Source organism: Danio rerio, chromosome 13 (assembly GCF_052040795.2).
Source record: "Danio rerio strain M-AB ecotype USA chromosome 13, GRCz13ab, whole genome shotgun sequence".
Classification (NCBI taxonomy): Eukaryota; Metazoa; Chordata; class Actinopteri; order Cypriniformes; family Danionidae; genus Danio; species Danio rerio.
In genome coordinates, this window is record NC_141033.1 from 9,807,458 (window position 1) to 9,827,500 (window position 20,043).

Here is a 20,043-nt window from a genome sequence, read left to right on the forward strand (position 1 = left end):
GCGAAAGTGAAAGTGATCCATTATCTCTCATTGTCACGCAGTAGATGCTCTGTTTAACAGTTTTCTGTTAAAAAAAAACTGTCTTAAAGGTAATGGGAGGTGAGACTGTAATTGGTTTATTCTTAAAACACACCTATAACTCATTAAGAAAATAAACTCAACCCTTTTAGACCGTATGGACCGTCAAAATAGAGCCCTTAGTCTTTTTTTTTATATTTAGGGGGAGGGGGGTACAATGCAGTACACTACTTGCTGTAGGTCTTGTGGGAGAAAATGCTGGAACGATAATCTCTCTAACTAGTGTTATACTTTTTTATTCAGTGCAGTACTCTCACAAAAACTTAAAAACTTCCAAGTATTTCCACACTAATCTGACCTACTTTGGATGCAGGATGTGTGAGAGAAGTGAGAGATGAGCTCTGGTCTGACTGTGATATTTAGGTAAAGTCCTGGCTCTTTTGCATTAGCACTCACACTATTCAGTTGTCATGCATTAATCACCAGCTTATTATTCAGCGCAGTCACCTCAGACAGAGCTCAGGATTAAAGGCCTGAAAGGTTGGTGTCACTGCATCCAATAAAGCCTTTGATCTTCGCCTGACGTATTCTTGGTCGTCCATGAGCTTTGTGCAGGTGTCATTCTGACTTCTTTATATTTGAGAAGAAGACTTCATTTCTATTAGAGTAAGCTTTTAGTGCCACAGGGCGCACTGGGTTTCTTTTAATGTTGCCCACCTTTCTTTGTTCCGTGCAAACTTGAGAGTGTTGATAGTGAGCCGTCCTCAGGCGGTCTGGGTGCATCGTTATATTGTGTCATTTCAGAAACCTGATTAACCTACTGTCTGCTTGACTATGACATCAGCACTGACTAGTATTTTCTTAACTAGGTTTGTAAAGGACTGTAGTAGTTGCCTCACTTGTGATTTGCAATTTAATCATCATAGAGTGTACATTTTTGCCTCTAAATAATGAAGGTGGTATTGACTTTTAATCTCAATACAGAGAATAAACTGAAAGATATAAACTCACAATTGTTTATCTAGCTATCTCTAGCAAAGCCTTGCAATTACCAATGCTAACATGTCAAGTCATCTTAATAACACACTATACTAAAATAGGGCTAAAGCATGCTAGAAACATGCCTACAATGTATTAAAACAGGATTTAAACATGCTAATAGCATGCTGTTAACATGTTACAACATGATTAATTTTAGTGCTAAAACATGCTAACAACGTGACAAACGTTACCCTGCTGAAAAATCCAGCTTAAACCAGCCTAAGCTGGTTGGCTGGTTTTAGCTGGTCGACCAGGCTGGTTTTAGAGGGGTTTTGGCCATTTCCAGGCTGGTTTCCAGCCATTTCCAGCCTGGTCTTAGCTGGTCAGGCTGAGAGATGACAGCTAAAACCAGCTAACCAGGATTTGACAGGTCATTTTCCAGCCTACCCAGCTAAGACCAGGTTGGAAATGGCTGGAAACCAGCCTGGAAATGGCCAAAACCCCTCTAAAACCAGCCTGGTCGACCAGCTAAAACCAGCCAACCAGCTTAGGCTGGTTTAAGCTGGATTTTTCAGCAGGGTAGTCATCTATTAGCAACAAATTCATATTAGCTAGAAGTGTATTAAAACATGCTAGTAAAATGACGAAAGTGTTAACCATGTTTTTAAAACAACTATTAAATGACGTTCAGTTACTGTATGTTAGTAAAATACTAAACTTTCTATAGACATGCCATCAACATGGTAAAGTTCTAAGTTTGGTAGTAGCAGCAACATGTGTAGCATGTCAGCTCAGGGTGGCAATGTTTAATAATAGCAACCTTACTGAAAAAAAACAGCTTAAATCAGCCTAGGCTGGTTGGCTGGTTTTAGAGGGGTTTTGGGCATTTCCAGCCTGGCCTTAGCTGGGAGATGACCAGCCTAGTCAGGCTGGGGGCCTAGCCAAAACTAGCTATGTCCAGCTTAAACCAGGCTGGTCAAACTGGTTTTAGCTGGTCATTTTCTAGCCTGACCTGCTAAGACCAGGCTGGAAAGGGCTGGAAACCAGCCTGGAAGTGGCCAAAATCCCTCTAAAACTAGGCTGGTCAACCAGCTAAAACCAGCCAATCAGCTTAGGCTGGTTTAAGCAGTTTTTTTTTCAGTAAAGAAACCGCTAATACATAAGCCACATGCTAAAAAGCATTCTAATTCATGTTAGCATAATTTAAAATATGCTAGCAAAATGCTAAAACAGGTTAGAAATGTGCTTGCAACATGTTCATATACTGTATGTTAGTTAAATGTAAACATGCTAGAAACATGGCAGTAGCATGTTAATGTTTGCTACCAATGTGATAAATATGGTATCAACATTTAAACGTTTGCTAAAATGGTAACCTTTACTATATTGCTACCTTCATTGATACACTTCTGGGGCATCACGTTGACATCGCTTCTCAGCAAGAAGGTCGCTGGTTTGAGTCTTAGCTGGGCTAATTGGATGTACATTATCCCTTACTTGTCCCGTTTTGTGTTGTTTTGCAGAGTGAACACAAGGGCTGTTGTGCTTTTAAGTGAAGAAGAGTAAAACAACAGCTTTTTTGCTTACTGGAGGAGAGTGTCTAATGAGACGGCGTGAGTGACGTGCTGTATCCTAGAGAGGGGGGGGGGTGACCAGTGGCGGTGGTCTTGTGGATCTCACCCCTCCTGATGTGGAAGATGATGAACCACCGTGCATGGCTGCTGTTCCTATTGCTGCTGTATGTTGTGTCCAGTGTATGGGGTTACCCTTTCAAACCTCCGCTGGACCTGGATGTGACCCCTCGAACTACAGTCCTCTTCAAAGGTATGATGCAGTACTTTATTCTTTTATGAAAACAAATAAGGGCAAAAGAGCTCTGCGACCATCCACACCCACCAAACAGTTCTAATATCTAGGCTGAGTCTCCTAATTGCAGTAATATATCTTAAAGGGCATCTATTTTACCCCTTTTTCAAGATTTAGGATAAGTCTTTTGTGTCTCCAGAATGTGTCTGTAAACCCATCAGATTATTTATTATACATTTCTGAATTTGGGTTTTGAGCTGTTAAAACATTGTAGCTTGTTGCCTGTGCCTATGATAAAAAGGAGCTAGTGCTCCCCACCCACTGTTCCCACGTGCATGACAGAGTCATAGAGATCTCTCTGTATTGCTATGATGCGTGTACGTAGATAAACAGCACAGTGACAGACAAGAATGAAGCAGATATTTGTTTTGGAGTGAATTCAAGCCTTTCTGCAATGATGAGTCCCACACTATGTTGTTTTAAAGTTTGTGCGGGTACACAAACACACGTTTAGCTTTGCATTGTTTGTGACAGGATACATGGTAATATCCATTGCTTTATGAACATTTGTTATGTTAATGTACAATATAACCTGATTTAGGTCCACAAACTGAGATTAAAGCTTCTTCTTTTATAATTGGCATAAAGACAATTGTCTTTATTACAAACATGCAGGGGCGACGCAGTGGTGCAGTAGGTAGTGCTTTCGCCTCACAGCAAGAAGGTTGCTGGGTCAAGCCTTGGCTGGGTCAGTTGGCGTTTCTGTGTGGAGTTTGCATGTTCTCCCTGCGTTCACGTGGGTTTCCTCTGGGTGCTCTGGTTTCCCCCTACAGTGTAAAGACATGCGGTGCAAGTGAATTGAGTAGGCTAAATTGTCCGTAGTGTATGTGTGTGAATGAGTGTGTATGGGTGTTTCTCAGAGATGAGTTGCAGCTGGAAGGGCATTCGCTGTGTGAAAACATATGCTGGACAAGTTAGCGGTTCATTGCACTATGGCGACTCCAGAATAATAAAGGGACCAAGCCGAAAAGGAAATGAATGAATCAACATGCACTGTTTTAAAAACGTTTTAAACTTGTAAACTCATTCTTGAGATGCAGCTGATCACAGAGAGCTGAACAGACCTTTTAATCCCAGTTGCCTTGCGCACGTTCTGTATTGTGGATATGATTATACTCATTACTACGGAGACGTGTTAATACTCAGCTGTCAATCAATTTCAATTGTCAATTCCTACAGGAAATTTATAAATAGAGACTTATTGTGTTTTTATCACTCTAATATGACTATGGATACACTATACTTACACACAGTTCTGTCAAAACAGCTTCCAAAAGTTCATTTTGCATCATAAATGCCCTTAAAACATATACAGTTGAAGTCAGAATTATTAGCCTTTTAATTTTTTTCTTTTTTTAAATATTTTCAAATGATGTTTAATAGAGCAAGGGAATTTCCACAGTATGTCTGATAATATTGTTTCTTCTGGAGAAAGTCTTATTTGTTTTATTTCGACCAGAAGTTTAAATAAAAAAAAAACACATTTTAAGTTCATAATTATTAGCCCCTTTAAGCTATAATTTGTTCGATAGTCTACAAAACAAGCCATCCTTATACAATAACTTGCCTAATTACCCTAACCTGCCTAGTTAACATAATACACCTTTAAATCTTGAAGCCTTTAAATGTCACTTTAAGCTGTATAGAAGTGTCTTGAAAAATATCTAGTCAAATATTATTTACTGTCATCATGGCAAAGATAAAATAAATCAGTTATTAGAAATTAGTTTTTAAAATTATAATGTCAAGAAATGTGTTGAAAAAATCTCTCTGTTAAACAGAAAATGGAGGAAAAATAAACAGAACGGTTAATAATTCTGACCTTAACTGTATATCATTAAAAGGTGAATAATAATTGTTTTAAAAATGATAATAAAAATGAAATTAATTTAAAGATACAAATAATCACTCAAAAGTGAAACAATACTTTAATTACATTTAAAAATATATTTTTTAGATCAATAATAAACCAAATCATATTTTTTTTTTACTGTATTTATAAGTAATCGATTCGTGCAGCCATGGTGAGCTCCAACTGTATATTTACTCTATCTATTTTCAGTTAATTTGTTACTTTATTAATTTCTTCTATATTTTGTTTATTTTACTTTAAGAGTTGAACATTTTCAGATAATTTAATCACTTATTTTAAATTTAAAATCAGTAATTTTGTGTTTTAATATCAAAGTTACATGTAAAATGACATGAACTGGAGCTGATTTGGTTGGATTAAGGCTCAATCCCAATTCTACCCCTTAGCCCTTCCCCTCACTACCCCTCATTTTGCTTGTTCACGTGAAGGAGTAGGGGTGTCCCAGTTCTCTTTATCTTGAAGGTGTATGACTAAGGGGAAGGGGTAGATATCTCCAGGTGGGAGGAAAGTTCCTACCCCAGGTGGCGAAGGTTTTTGTTCATGAGTGAGGGAAGGATGGAACATGAGATTGACAGGCGAATTGGTGCAGCGGCAGCAGTAATGTGGTCGATGTACCGGTCCGTTGTGGTAAAGAAGGAGCTGAGCCGAAAGGCAAAGCTCTCGATTTACCTTTGAATCTACGTTTCTACTCTCACCTATGGTCATGAGCTTTTGGATATGACTGAAAGGACAAGATCTCGAATACAAGCGGCAGAAATGAGTTCCCTCCGCAGGGTGGCAGGGCGCACCCTAATGGATAGGGTGAGGAGCTCTGACAACTGGGAGGAGCTCGGAGTACATCCGTTGCTCCTCTGAATCTAGTGAAGTCAGCCGAGGTGGCTCGGGCATCTGTTTCGGATGCCTCCTGGACGCCTACCTAGGGAGGTGTTCCAGGCATGTCCCACCGGGAGGAGGCCTCGGGGAAGACCTAGGACACGCTGGAGGGTCTATTTAAGGCTAAAATAAAAACTGCTAAATTTCGCTGTCTATGATGCCCAATAATAACTCCTGTATAGCAGTCCCACAACATTCTCTCACTCAAATACCCTGTCAACCCACGCAAAGGCAGGGAGAACATGCAAACTCCACACAGAAACGCCAACTGAGCCGAAGTTCGAACCAGCGTCCCAGCGAACGTCTTGCTGTGAGGTGACAGCACTACCTACTGCGCCACTGCCTCGCCCATTAGATCATTATGATAACATGATATCGTTGCCTTCAGTGATTTCCTGAAGATAAATACCAAAAAATAACACAACTGGAATAACTACAGCAGTCGCGATTGTCTGATCTCATATGAAGCAAGAGATCGCGATGGCATATGATAACATGTGCAGGTGCTGTAGTGCTGTCCCATTTCTTAGGGGGAAATTTTGAAGCCCTTCCTTTTCACACTTTGTTTGCAGGGCTAAGGGGAAGGCGTGGGGGTAAAAAAAATAATTTGGGATTGGGCCTTAGTAAAGAATAGTTTGAATCTTTGTGAGGCAATTTAATGCGAAAACTACTTCTAGAACCAAGACTACTGAAAAGTGGGCAGTCACTGCTGTATTCACATCATGGTATGTTCACACGATAATCATTGGTAAAATATCTATATACTGTATATAAGTACTGAATAATAGTTTATCCATCAATCCCTATAATGTGGTACTACAACCATACATTTCTGCATGTACCTCAAGAGTTAATTTTCAAGTAAATAAAAGAGCTGCTTATGCAGAGAATCTGCTCTGTGCTTACGTGAGGAGGAGTGGGTTCACAGACTGTTTATAACTCTATACTTAATCACTTGGATGTAAGCAGGGCTGTCACAGCAGTTTAGATGACTAGCCACTTACTAGCTGAAATTTTGTATCTCTCTTCGCTGTTCAATAATAAAACTGCTTTCTTTCACATCTGTGAAGCAGAAATGCAGGAGAAAAAACAAGTAAGCCAACTTAAGGTTTCTTTATCTCCAGTGTTTAGTTACACAACCACAGTGAGAGGTCAGTGGGCTAGGAGACCAGAGGACTGTGTTGAGTTTAAAAACACAAGACTTGTCTTACCTCTCCCTGTCAAGTTAAGAGTGTTGGAGAGGTTACTTTGGAAATGTAATAGATTACAGATTACATACAGTAGGTGAGAGTTCAAAGTGACTATTACCGCCGCGTCATATACCGCCGCCGTTTGAAATAGGAGCCGCTTTGTTTTTAGTGTATGACCGCAGTTTGTGAATGAGCCGCCAGGGGGCGCAAAGGGACGGGATGCGAACCGACAGAAATAGCCCACACAGCAGCCTTAAATATGCTATTGTGCTTGTAAATGAGATTAAACAATAAGTCAAAGCATTATAATTCCTTTATTAATCATTTAAAATTTGTTAACACGATTTATTGTTATTCTAAACTTTTTAAGTGCAAAGAGGATTCTTTTTGAAAAATAGAATTGAAGAAGTTAAAGACAACTAATATGAAAGCACAAACATTCAGTACAAATATTCTAAGTATGCCTAAATTAAAAAATTAAAGCAGTCTTTTAGCCTAAATGTAAAGAGATTTTCAGTGTTTGCTATTTTGGTAGGACTAACACAAGACCTTTTCATTTATGTTTTAATTTACCTTTTTATTTACATTTTCGTTGTTAATTATATTTTACTATTTAATTTTATGTCACAATTATTGTACATAATAATAAACAAATAATGAAAAATAATAAAAATAGGCCTTGTGGTGAAACACTAAGAAACGGTCGGCGCATGGTCTAAAGAGCTTAAGTTGAATACTGCTTCATAAAATAATTTTGCCGCAGGACATATCTCGCAGGTTTATTTTTAATAGTTTTCAGTTATTTTTTTGTTTCAAAACAACAATGTTCTCTTTAAAGTTCTCTTTTTTTCTTTTTTTCTCTTTTTTTTTGTTGTTTTGTTTTTTTTACTTAATGGCCCAGTATGTTTTGTATTTTAATTTCAATTTCAGTCACCTTGCATATGCATTTGAAATATAATGTGCGCATAACCGCGGAAAGAAAAAAAAACTGTCAAAGGTTAGAGCTAATTCATCAAAAGGTCGCATTCTGCTTTCACTCTCCCCAAAAAATGCTCTGTTTGAACGATTTAATTATTATCATCGTACACACTATATAAATATTTAAACCTTCTCTGGTGTTTATTGTTTTTAGAAAATATCTAAAATCTTTAAAAAAAAAAAAATCTTGTAAAATGAAAGTTTAATTTGACTTTAACGGTTTCATTTATGTAGGCTACATAGACCTACCTAAACTGTTATAGCTTGCTTTTGCTTGTTTTATATTGGTTTATTTATTTAATGCGGTTTTATCCGATAATGTAATTCTTTAAATTATATTTTAATATGGCTTAGGCAATTTTTTCAAGATTTGACACTTGTTTTGAGTCTACAAAAGGGGTAGGTAATTTGTAAAGATTTATGTCTTTCTGTTGTCTTTAATATGGTGTATAGATTATTATGCGTTATTGAAACATCAAGGGGACGCAACAAAGTCACTTATAAATTAAAATTGTATTATGCAACAGCCTTTAAAACGGAAACATAAGGGCGATTATAAGCAAAAAGACCTCAGCCTATAAGGTTAGATGTTTTCTTTCCTTTATTTATTTATTTATTTATTTATTTATTTATTTATGTATTTATGTATTTATGTATGTATGTGTTTGACGCATGTAACTCGTGTGCGATCGGTGTAATGACGGCAAGCCATCTTTCCCAGACTCGGGGCAAAAAAAAAAGTGTTATAAAAATAAAGTTGCCGCAGGACATAAACGAAGTCCTGCAAGTTTAGTTTTAATAATTTAGTTCCAGTTCTGTTCAGTTTTTTTCCTCAAAACGTCTGTTCTTCTTTAAAGTAAAATTTTAGTTTTTTGTTGTTGATTTTTTTACTTGTAATGGCTCAGTATCTCAATATATATATATATATATATATATATATATATATATATATATATATATATATATATATATATATATATATTAATAAACTTCACAGCCACAAATATACATAACACAACTTGCGGGTGCAACCAACAAGGGTTGTGCATTTTAGTTTAACTTTTTGAGCGTTATAAGCAGTTCGGTGTTAGTTTTTATATCAAGCCGAAACTAAACAGCGCATTCTCTCCGCCTCCTCGTTCATAACCAGCTGGACACACGCTGCTGAAGCAAGCAGGAGAGATAGCCTACTCCGTCATTCATAATCTTAGCTGATGTATCTGAGTCGAAAGAATATATTAAAGAGGAATGTTCTTTTAACAGTCCCGATACGTTTAATCTTTTTATTTTTTTATTACTTTTTTCCTGTCATTTCTCTTCATCAAATTATTTTTAAGCTGCTTGATTATGTTAAAACAGAAAGCAGTGCCCGTCAATTGAGAGCGATGCATGTCATGTGTTGCATAATTGCCTTTTTTCCTGTGCGTGCGTTATTAATTTCTGATCCTTTTTTGCTCGGGCTCTCACACACAACCTTTATGTCTGCTGTGTCTTTAATATGGTGTGTAGATTATTATGCGTTAATGAAACATCAAGGGGGACGCAGCAAAGTAACTTATAAATTAAAATTGTATTATTTTATGCAACAGCCTTACATTTAAAACGGAAACATAAGGGCGATTATAAGCAAAAAGACCTCAAGGCTAGATGTTTTCTTTCCCTTTTTTATTTATTTGTTTATGTGTTTGGCGCATGTGTGCGATAGGAAAACTAGTGTAATTACGGCAAGCCATCTTTCCCAGACTCGGGGCAAATTCTGCCTTTCCTTTCACTCCGTCCCGAAGCCCCAGCTGGCCCTCCTGCCATCCACTGCGTAAAACATATGCTGGATAAGTTGACGGTTCATTCCGCTGTGGCGATCACAGACTACCCAGCCGGCATTTCAACGGTGATTCAACGTTGAATCAACGTCAGGTCTATGGTTGGATCAACGTTGAATTACCTTTCGATTTTGCAAATTGGATCAACGTTTATATAGTGACGTTGTTTCACCGTCGGACCACCACCGGTGATTCACCGTTGAAATCACAACGTTGTTTCACTCTTACCTTTTTCATGGGTGAATTATGGTCGTTTTGTAGACGTTGAATGAAGGTTGAATTACCTTTCGATTTTGCAAATTGGATCAACGTTGATACCGTGACGTTGTTTCACCGTCATACGTTTCAACGTAAGTTAAATAGGAATTACATACAACGCAAAGTCCATAAATATAGCAAACAAATTTTTACTAATTAAAAATACACGACACAAATACACAACTTAGCCTGTGTATCAATTTATTTAATACACACCTCATTATTTCATTTATTCTAAATATACAGCAACATTTACAGCATACATAGGTCATTAAAACCATGCAGGTTACTATACATGCTCAAATACAGAAAAAGGCATACAATTAAATAGTCACTTTTTAATTAAGTTTCATGAATTAAAGTTAGTTAATGTTTACTAACATGAACAAAGAACAAATACTTGTACAGCATTTATTAATCATTTAATTAATTGAAATATGTCCCGATGCTATTAAAATCAAAATGCATGCTTGTTAACATTAATGCACTGAGCTGACATGAACTGTACTTTCTTTATATGAAAGATGCTTCATTGTTCTTTGTTCATGTTAGTAAATACATTAACACTTATTAATACAACCTTATTGTAAAGTGTTACTGTCTTCAGAAAGAAAGATACTAAGTAACTAAACTACGCTTCAACCATCACAGTCTCCAAAATACAATTCCGTTTACAAAGTTTACAAAATACCCATTTTTAAAGTGGCTGCAGTAAAAAAAATAAAATAAAAAACATCACTCACAACTAAGAATCACAAGTGAAATACATTACATCTGTTTGAGGTTTTATAGGTTGGGAGAAAAACTTGAGGTAAAAGATGGCACTGGGACAAAGAATCAAGTGTAAAACACTTAAACATCTATATCAGTCTAGCAGTTAAATAAATATTTATTTCTCAAACACCAGGTGAGTTTCCTACAAAATCAATAACGAGGTTTGCTATTCCAATTCATTGTGAATGAATGGCTTCATTTTCACAATAGTGAAAACTCATGCTATAATCTAAACCTGACATTACTCCTTCTCTTTGCAGGTCTGCATGCTAAATATTTAGTTTTTTTTTTTTTTTTTTTTCCATAAAGTACATCTATTGTGTTTAGCATTACTGCAGCAAAACTGAGCACCTGTGACAGTGGAACATGTAGACAAATATTTCAGTAAATCATCAAGAAAATGTGTAGAATATATGGTTTGATTCTCTCTCACAAACACAACAGTAAAAGCAATTTGTTATTCCATTATTATTAGTATCATAAAAATTGCATGTTCACATGGGTCTTATAATAATGGCTCACATTTGTGAATGTAGGACCACTATTTCACTATTACATGTCACATTAACTGTTCATATAGGTTCTGTTAATAAGTACTTGTGTCATCCCAGAGACCTGTTAATCTTCAGAACACAAACTAAAATATTTTAGATTAAATGCTCCTCATCCTCTACAGACAGCAATAGTCCCAAGATGGTCATTGTCAAGATAAGGCACAAAACACATTGTCAAAACGTTCCATGTGACTTCAGTGATTTCAACTGTGAACATACCAAGCTCCAACAACACTTTAGTGAGGCAAAACAAAACAGTAAATACAATTGTGTTAGCGTATATATGACCTGTTGTGGCAAAGGCAAACAAGTTATTTTTACAGTACTTACTGTGATTTAACCTTTATGACAAATGTACTGGACCTGTTACACATATCTTTTATGAACACAAATTTCACTGTAACGGATGCTGTTGTTTTGCTCCAGTTATACCTTTAGAGAACACCGTACTAGTCAGACATACATACAAAAGCAGAGAGTTTGGTCTTGTGTAGCAGAACTGCAATAGATGTCTGTCTGTCTGTCTAGGCTGACACTGGTTTAGGCCATCAGTATGTTCTTGATGCCCTCAAATGGAGCTTCCAGAAAACCTGCAATAAATGAAATACGAGGTTACAACTAAGTTGGTGTCTGCTATTATACAAAGTGAAATTCAAATATTTATTTTTTATTGAATCCAAATTTGTCCTATAATATCGTCACACTCAATAATTTTGACTCATCCATCTGAATATTCCTAACTAAGAGAAGTGAAGAATTAGGTGTGATGTCGTCAGGAAGCCCTTCGCCACCACCGGTGCCAGCATTTCCAGAATTCAAATTTCAGATTCTCAAAAAAATTACTTTTTTTTTTTTTAACAAAGGCTGCAGTAAAGAATCATGAAACATTCAACACATCTAATAATTACAAGTTGTTGTAAACCATTACATGTACTGTAAAAGCTGTTTGAAGCTTTTTAGACATACGGGTTGAGAAAAACTCTAGAAGGAGTAGCACTTCTACAAAAGTCTTCATGTAGGACAGAGAATTAAAGGGATAGTTCAAAATGTTTATTCTGTCGTCATTTACTGACCACGTTGAACACAAAAGAAGATATTTTGAAGAAAGCTGCAAATCTATAACCATTGACTTCTATAGTATTTTTTTCTACTATGGAGGTCAATGTTTACAGGTTTTTAGTTTTTTTTTCAGAATAGCCTCTTTTTTTGTTCAACAAAATAAACTCATAATGGTTTTAAACCATTTGGGGAGTAAAATGTGAGTAAATTTTCATTCTTGGGTGAACTATCCCTTTCAGTTGGAAAACACCAGAATTCTTAAGTAGACCCCTTTCGCAAGACAGATGATGCATTTCATTTCTCATCTTAATCCTCAAGTATTTAATATTTAGATTTATTTAAATAGCATGTTTATTTATTTGTTTTAATGACATTTAATAAAAACAACTTCTCAATGACATCACATGTACTGGACCTGCTACACATGTATCACTATTTTTTAATGAATCAAATTTCACTGTAACAGGTGCTGTTGTTTTGCTCCAGTAATACCTTTAGAGAACACAGTAGTAGTCAGACATCCATACAAAAGCCTTGGCGTGGAGTAGCAGAACTGCAGTCTGTCCAGGCTGACACAGGTTTAGGCCATCTGCGTGTTCTTGATGCCCCTCAACTGGACCTTCCAGAAAACCCAGAAAATTAAAACCCATTACACCTCTTATCTGCTACTATACAAAGTGTAATTTAAGCATTAATTGCTAACTAAATACATATTTGTTCCCCAATACGGTCACATAGTATAACATCACAACATGATTTCACAATAATAATATCAATATAACAATATAATATCACAACATAGCCTAACAATCAATAAACAAACAGATTAGAAAGAGAATATCACCAACCAAAGCACCAAGAAGATTTAACAGATAGCTTAGTTAAAGCTAAAGTAAACTTACATGGACAAAGCCTTTTCCATTCAATGCTGTGCAAGTTAGTGCGTCTCTGGAGTAAGTTACATGTCTAAAAGCAAAAACAACAACAACAGTGAAACGACAGCAGTTCACTTTGTAATAATAACACTAATGATACAGCGTATAAAAAGGATTTTTTTTTTATAACGTTGCTCAGTAACTTTAAACTGCGTTTGGAGTTTATCGCTTTGAATTTGCCATAAAAACGCTCATTTAGACTAACGTTAAACATGTAACATTACCTCGAGGTTAGCTGCGCGTCACCGGAGCGCAAACAAGACTAAAAACCAAACTGGAAAGTTTTAAATGTTTCAAAATTCGAAACACTACACCAAGTCACATTTAAGATACACTATGTGTAAAACAAAATCGGGGGGTAAATAAAACATTAAAGCATCTAAAAACACGCTTACCTCTGAATTCTGCTGCACTGCAGGTCAGGTGTTCGTAATTAAGTGAAGTGAAGCGCTGCGCACGGCCGCGTGCGCCGAGTCTTCCGATACCATGGTAACCAAATGTTGAATATTGGGTGAAGCCATGACGTTAATTCAACATACAGATCATGATAAAAAAATGTCAACGTTGATTTGTACAAGGATTTCTGTAACTTTTTTCAACCATTTATCATTCAACATTGTTTCAACATTAAAGCAACTACTTACGTATTTTCAACCACATTCCAACGTTGAAGCCTTGTCATATGCAGGCTGTTTTTCAACCGTTCAACATTAAACGTTCTATCAACATTATTTCAACGTTTAAAACACATCTGACCTTATTTCAACCATATTTCAACGTTGAAGGTCGGTCGTGTGCCGGCTGGGTAATAAAGGGACTAAACCGAAAAGAAAATGAATGAAGAATGAATGAATAAATTAATAATAATAAAATAAAAATAAGGTAATAATCTTTAAACACAAATGCCGCGTAAGCGGCCTTTTTATTTTTAGAGATGGTACATTTGAATTGCCTTTTCCCACTTCCCCCACCTCAAAATTGAAAGTTGCTAAGAGAACTATAGCTCATTTACACCTTGATGTCTATAGCCTCAATAGCAAAGAGCACAGCCCATTTACATCTCAACACAGAGCAAGTTTAGCAGAAGAATGTCAAATCAGAATCACGCAGATGAAGCACACCAGCTACTACTTTCATGAAACTATTAAATGTGTATTGTCATAAATTTGCTTATTTGCAGCAGCTTTTTTTCGCGCAACAGAATTGCGGCGTTGGGAAGCCGTCAATGAATAAAAACAGGGTCAATAGTGAAATCGGCTTTTCATTGTATCCCTATTACCTATATCAATGCATTGAAGTCCTTTTATGGTGTCATCACGATAGAATAGCCTAAGGCCCCGTTTACACTAGTGCGTTTTAGTTTTAAAACAGTGTTTTAGAATGAAAACGATCCGCGTCCACACTCGCGTTTTACCCAGCGTTTCTGAACTGCTCTCCGTCCACACCAAAACGCTGAAAACGCACATCACGTGACCACACACACACACTTTGGCAATCGCTGGAGCCCATCTACCCAGATGAGAGCTCTGCTAGTCGGACTTCTCATCAAGCATCTCCCGCTGGATCTAATCTCACTATATTTATTAAACGTGATATTTCATTCATCTTGTTGTCTTTATCTAACGACATATTCCCTGACTTTGGTCATTGGAATCTATTACTTGTTCTCAGGTAACGTGTTTTGGCTGAGCGCAAAGATAAGTTAATGATTAATGTAAGCACGTACATTCATCGCTTGCCTTTATTTCCTATAATGTATAAACTTATTGTATGTTATACTTTTATAATGGCCATTATCGATTATTAAAACTGATATTCAGCAAAAGAGAGGGTATGTTTCGTATTTTCACTGAAATTGAAAGGAGGCAGTTGTAATCGGCTCCGTTTTGTTAAATGTCCACACAGTGAAGATGACGCTCATAATGCAGCACGGCGCCTCAACATTTCTGCTGTCTGTTTAGTTGTTAATATTAAAATAAAAATAGGCAGTTCCTTATATCATGTTTACATTTTATTGTTGAGAAAGTGAAACAACGTAGCCAGGGTGATGTGAATGAAGTTATAAAGTACACTGTTCCCTGTGAAGATTGACGCGTGTCCTCGGTATGTTTTTCATATCAAACTGAGAAGAAGAGCCTTGATCAAACTTGCGAAGTCTGAACTTACTGAAGAGCGGTGTTGACGCGGTATTGTCGCGCGCCTACTGAAGGGCGGGACCGACCGCGTCGCGGGGGCACTTTTGATCATTTTGGAAGGGCACTTTCTATCCAAAGGGCATGTGCACTGCACAGGTTGAGCCCTATGTGTGCACGTGCCTGTCTCGGAGTATTTAGTGCACTATTTAGTTAGGATATGCAGCTCCGTCTGCTGAGGGCACAGCCGCTTCCCCACCGGCAGCCATGTCCGCTGCCCTCTTCTAACATGTTAGAAAATACTGCAAATCAAGCTGTTGGTATCTCCCCGTGGTTGAAATTGTTCGTTATTCGAAAAAAAAAAAAGAATAAATATCCGTGCGCAAGCTTTCTAGATTTATTTTAGGCCTATATTCAGCTGTTTTAATCTTGCAATTCTGATAACTTTTAGAGATAATGTCTGTTTTTATCAACTTGTCTGTCATTTATTTCTCATTTGCTACTTATTTTATTAATTTGTTGATGTTAATATACTACATACAGTCTTGTATATGCATATCTAAAATCCTTTGGCATTCAAATTTGCTTTGAACTTGAAAGAGAGAAAGAATCTGATTTTACCCGTCAGAGCACATTGCATATGCCTTTTTTAAATAACATTTATTTAACAAATATGTTAGCACATCGAAAGTAATTAAATTACCTGTCTTTTGATTAAAACCTTTATGCAAAAAGATCAGAAAAAAAAGGCAATATATGCGCCATGACATCGCTCTCATGCCACGATTTGAGGATAAATTCGCTTTTAGGCGCTGCTTTGAATAAAATAAAACTATTAAAAAGCACATTAAAGACACTCATAAAATAAAACATTAATAAAGGAGTATCTTATGAAAAAACACCAATTGACGGGCTCTGCTTTCGGTTTTAAAAGAATCAAGCAGCTTTAAAAATATAATTTGCTGAAGAGAAATGACATGGAAAAAAAGATTAAACATATCTGCACTGTAAAAAGAACATTCCTCTTTGATATATTCTTTCGACTCCGACACATCAGCTAAGATTATGAACGTCGGAGTGTCTCTCCTGCTTCAGTAGCGTGTCCCGCTGGTTATAAAGGAGGAGGCGGAGAGAATGCGCTGCTTAGTTTCGGCTCGATATATTTAATTAAAAACTAACACCGAGCTGCTTATAACGCGCAAAAAAGTTAAACTAAAATGCACAACTCTTGTTGGTTGCACCTGCGGGATGCACAATGAACCTAACGCGCCATTATTTTAATTCTATAATTGTGAAGAATGAGCCAACCGCATATGCTAAGTCAGTCCTGTTGGTCGGGACTCTCTGCTTTATAACTTATTAGTTTATTACAATAATCACACTTAGCTTTGCCATCGTTCTTCACCACATATAGCCACTCAACACATCTTGCGGTCCATCTTTAATGTTTAGATTATTGAAGGTGCTATTGATGTTTTGAGAAAAAAAAAATTGATAGTACTGAAACTAAATTATTAAAAATAAACTTGCGGGACTTCGTTTATGTCCTGCGGCAACATTATTTTTATTACACTTTAAGTGATCTGCTTGAGGTAGGTCACGTTTATCAATGGTAAGTTTTAGCCTAAGTTTACATCAATAACATAATGTGCATTGTCCTTTACCATACAAAAAAGTAACAAAAAAAAACATTTATTTATATAGCATTTATTTTTAAATGCATTAAAAAACAAGCGCATATCTTAGCCTTGAGTTTGTTCACACTCTGCCTGACTCTGTATTAACATAAATGCTGTATTTTAATATAGCTAATTTCGATTAGCTTTAACTGACAGCCTTTTCTTCTTTTTCCGCGGTTATGCGCATTATATTTCACACGCATATGCAAGGTGACTGAATATAAAATTAAAATACAAAACTTACTGAGCCATTAAGTAAAAAAACAAAACAAAACAACAGTTATACTTTAAAGCAGAACATTGACGTTTTGAAACAAAAAAAAAAAACGGAACTGAAACTAAATTATTAAAAATAAACCTGCCAGACTTAATTTATGTCCTATTTTCATTTTTTATTTATTTTCATTATTCGTTTATTATTATGTACTATAATTGAAACATAAAATGAGATAGTAAAATATAATCAACAACGAAAATGTAAATAAAAACGTAAATTAAAAACATAAATGAAAATATCTTGTCTTAGTCCTATCAAAATAGCAAACTACATCTCTCTATATTTAGACTAAAAGACTGCTTTATTTATTTATTTATTTATTTATTTATTTATTTATTTATTTATTTATTTAAGACTACTTATTTGTACTGAATATGCTTTCACTTTAGTTGTCTTTCATTTCTTCAATTCTATTTTCCAAAACGAATCCTCTTTGCACTTAAAAAGTTTACAATAAACAGGTAAACAAATTTTAAATGTAAGTTGAGGTGATCGCAAGTTCACAACTGTGAGGTGATGTGCTCTACCGGCAGGATAATATATATTATTTTGCTGTTTTTCATATGCGTACGTTTAAGATTTGAGATAATAACATTGCCATGATAGTCAAAGAAATCAAAACATTATTTTCACCCCAACGCAATTTAATCGGGCACTGAAGGCTAATAACTTAATTCTTATATTTGCTTTTTGACTTCTCACCATGTATCTTTTCTACAGCATAGTATAGTGTAAGAGCATGTCTATTACCAGAAAAACTAAATTAAAATTATATTTTAATTAAACACATCACATCACATACAGTAAGCTACGCCTACAGAACAGTCTGTTTAGCATTGTGAAAAGGCAAAGCTGAATATCTGTGGTTAAAGTGCCACCCAGCGGTCAAATGCTGCTGGCGCATCAAGTACCGCTGTCGCCGCGGTATGAATGGCGGCACAAGGAACACATTGAAGTAGTAACATCTGTATTACCCTATTATAAAATATAAATACACAAATGTAAGTAGTGTACCTTTTCAATTACTGTATAAAAGTAAAGTAACTGATTACTTTTTGATTATTTTAAAATTTCTAATGGAAATTTATAACTAAATCATGTTCCCCCATTTATACCAAGCAAGTGTGACCTTACAGTAGAGCACTCTGTTTACTGTGAGAATTTCAATATCTTTCATCACTTGAATTAAGATTACATTAATCTAAATTTAAAGTACAGCCACCACAAAACCAGACCTAACAAAAAATTGTTCAGCTCAGTTATTTACCATGAATAATATGCTGTACTAAACAGAAACAAATAACAGCAAAAACAAAAATGGCTGCTGCATGGAGGGCGCCAAAGCGACCAGTGTCTTCAGGTAGAATGCTAAAAACTTCCGTTTACAGCGTGTACAACTGGTAATTTGCGCTCCGAAAATGGGTTTCAATGACGTTTTTAATAGATAACAGAGTGTTTTTGTGACACACAACTTAGAAATGTGTCTGTTAAAGCCGTTATAATCTGTCACATGTGGTTCAAGCGCGTCAGAAATACGAGAAAAACGTTCTCCTAGTTCACGTGTCTGCCGTCAGAAATACAGTGTGTGTGTGCGTTCTCGGCCTGTCAGCTGTTAGCTCAGCGACTCTTTAACAAACACACACACACAGAGAGAGAAAGAGAGAGAGAGAGAGAGAGACAGAGAGAGCAAACCAGAGTACTGGCATGAAACTTAACAGGTCTGAAAGTCGTGCAATTTACAAAAATGACCAATGAAAGTCTGTTATTGATACTCTGCTGGCTGATTTGCTTTTCATTCTAATCGCGAGTCGTTTGTGTTTTATTTTGTGTGTTGTATTCACCACGGTTTGTGTTTTTCTGTCATTTCGAAATGACACTAACCTATATTTTCACTTTGTCACAGTTATTAGATCAGTGTGTCAGTGGCACAGTACAGGCTACATGTGTGTGTCAAACATTTTGGTGAATTACATTTGTTTGGGCTGGTTATATATTTGAAATAAAGAGAAAATGTTGACTTTAGCGATGACGAGGCTTCATTTAAACTGCAGAAGATGCCGTCTTACAACGAGGGGAATATGCCTCACTGCAGCTGTTTTCCATCCTATTAGATCGCATTTCTTTAAATGATCAGTCCAGGAGATGGTGCTGATGGACAACAGTATTAGTTCAAAGAGGATAAAAGCTAGTAAAATAGATTAAAACTATTGTTTCAAAGCTGTCCAAATGTGACTGTTTACACGCATCAGCTGCCGACCGGAAGTTCTTTGCATTCTCCTTGCGCATACACGCAAAGCATAATGGGTAATTTTGCATTCCAAGAAAAAGGTCTATAAAACCAGGTGTTACACAATTCAAATAGTATAGTAATCTATATGAAAGAGGAATATTTAGGAATAAGCATTAGTGTAACCATTGGAGTCACACTGACAACAGGGGTAAGGATCCACATGCAGGTTTTTAGAATCGCCAGGCAAGCAGTGGTCAATACAGGGGCAAACAGATGTATGAGGGCAATCCAGCGTCGAAGTCAAATTAACAGGCAGATGGTCAGAGGCAGGCAGCAAACAGAATTAAACAAATAAACACGGCAAAGGCAGACAAAGAAAACGCGTTGTAGTGTCACTGTAGCAGATAACAAGACTTAGCAATGAGGGTTTCAAAGTGAGCTGTATATATGTGTTTGTAATCAGTACTTGAGCAGCATCAGCTGTGTGTATGCAATCAGTCAGGATCTGGAACCGGTTGTGTGTGTGGAGCATGACTGGTTCTTGTA

General features: G+C 36.3%; 1 protein-coding gene and 1 long non-coding RNA gene across 7 annotated transcripts in view; one reads left to right on the forward strand and one right to left on the reverse strand.

Annotated features, from left to right (window-relative positions):
- The window catches only part of sema4ga (sema domain, immunoglobulin domain (Ig), transmembrane domain (TM) and short cytoplasmic domain, (semaphorin) 4Ga), a 109,353-nt gene that overhangs the window by 17,305 nt on the left and 72,005 nt on the right, over positions 1 to 20,043 (forward strand). For all 6 annotated transcript variants that reach the window (XM_087278846.1, XM_087278849.1, XM_087278847.1 and 3 more), the window contains exon 2: positions 2,523 to 2,823. In XM_087278846.1, the coding sequence (XP_087134972.1) occupies positions 2,688 to 2,823 (136 nt within the window). In that variant the 5' untranslated portion in view covers positions 2,523 to 2,687. The remainder of the gene's footprint in view (positions 1 to 2,522; positions 2,824 to 20,043) is intronic.
- LOC137487365 (uncharacterized) lies at positions 11,666 to 13,618 on the reverse strand. The gene is made up of 4 exons (XR_015505657.2): positions 13,575 to 13,618; positions 13,147 to 13,210; positions 12,737 to 12,863; positions 11,666 to 11,775 (listed from the first exon to the last, which is right to left on the reverse strand). It is a non-coding gene; the product is annotated as an uncharacterized LOC137487365 (long non-coding RNA).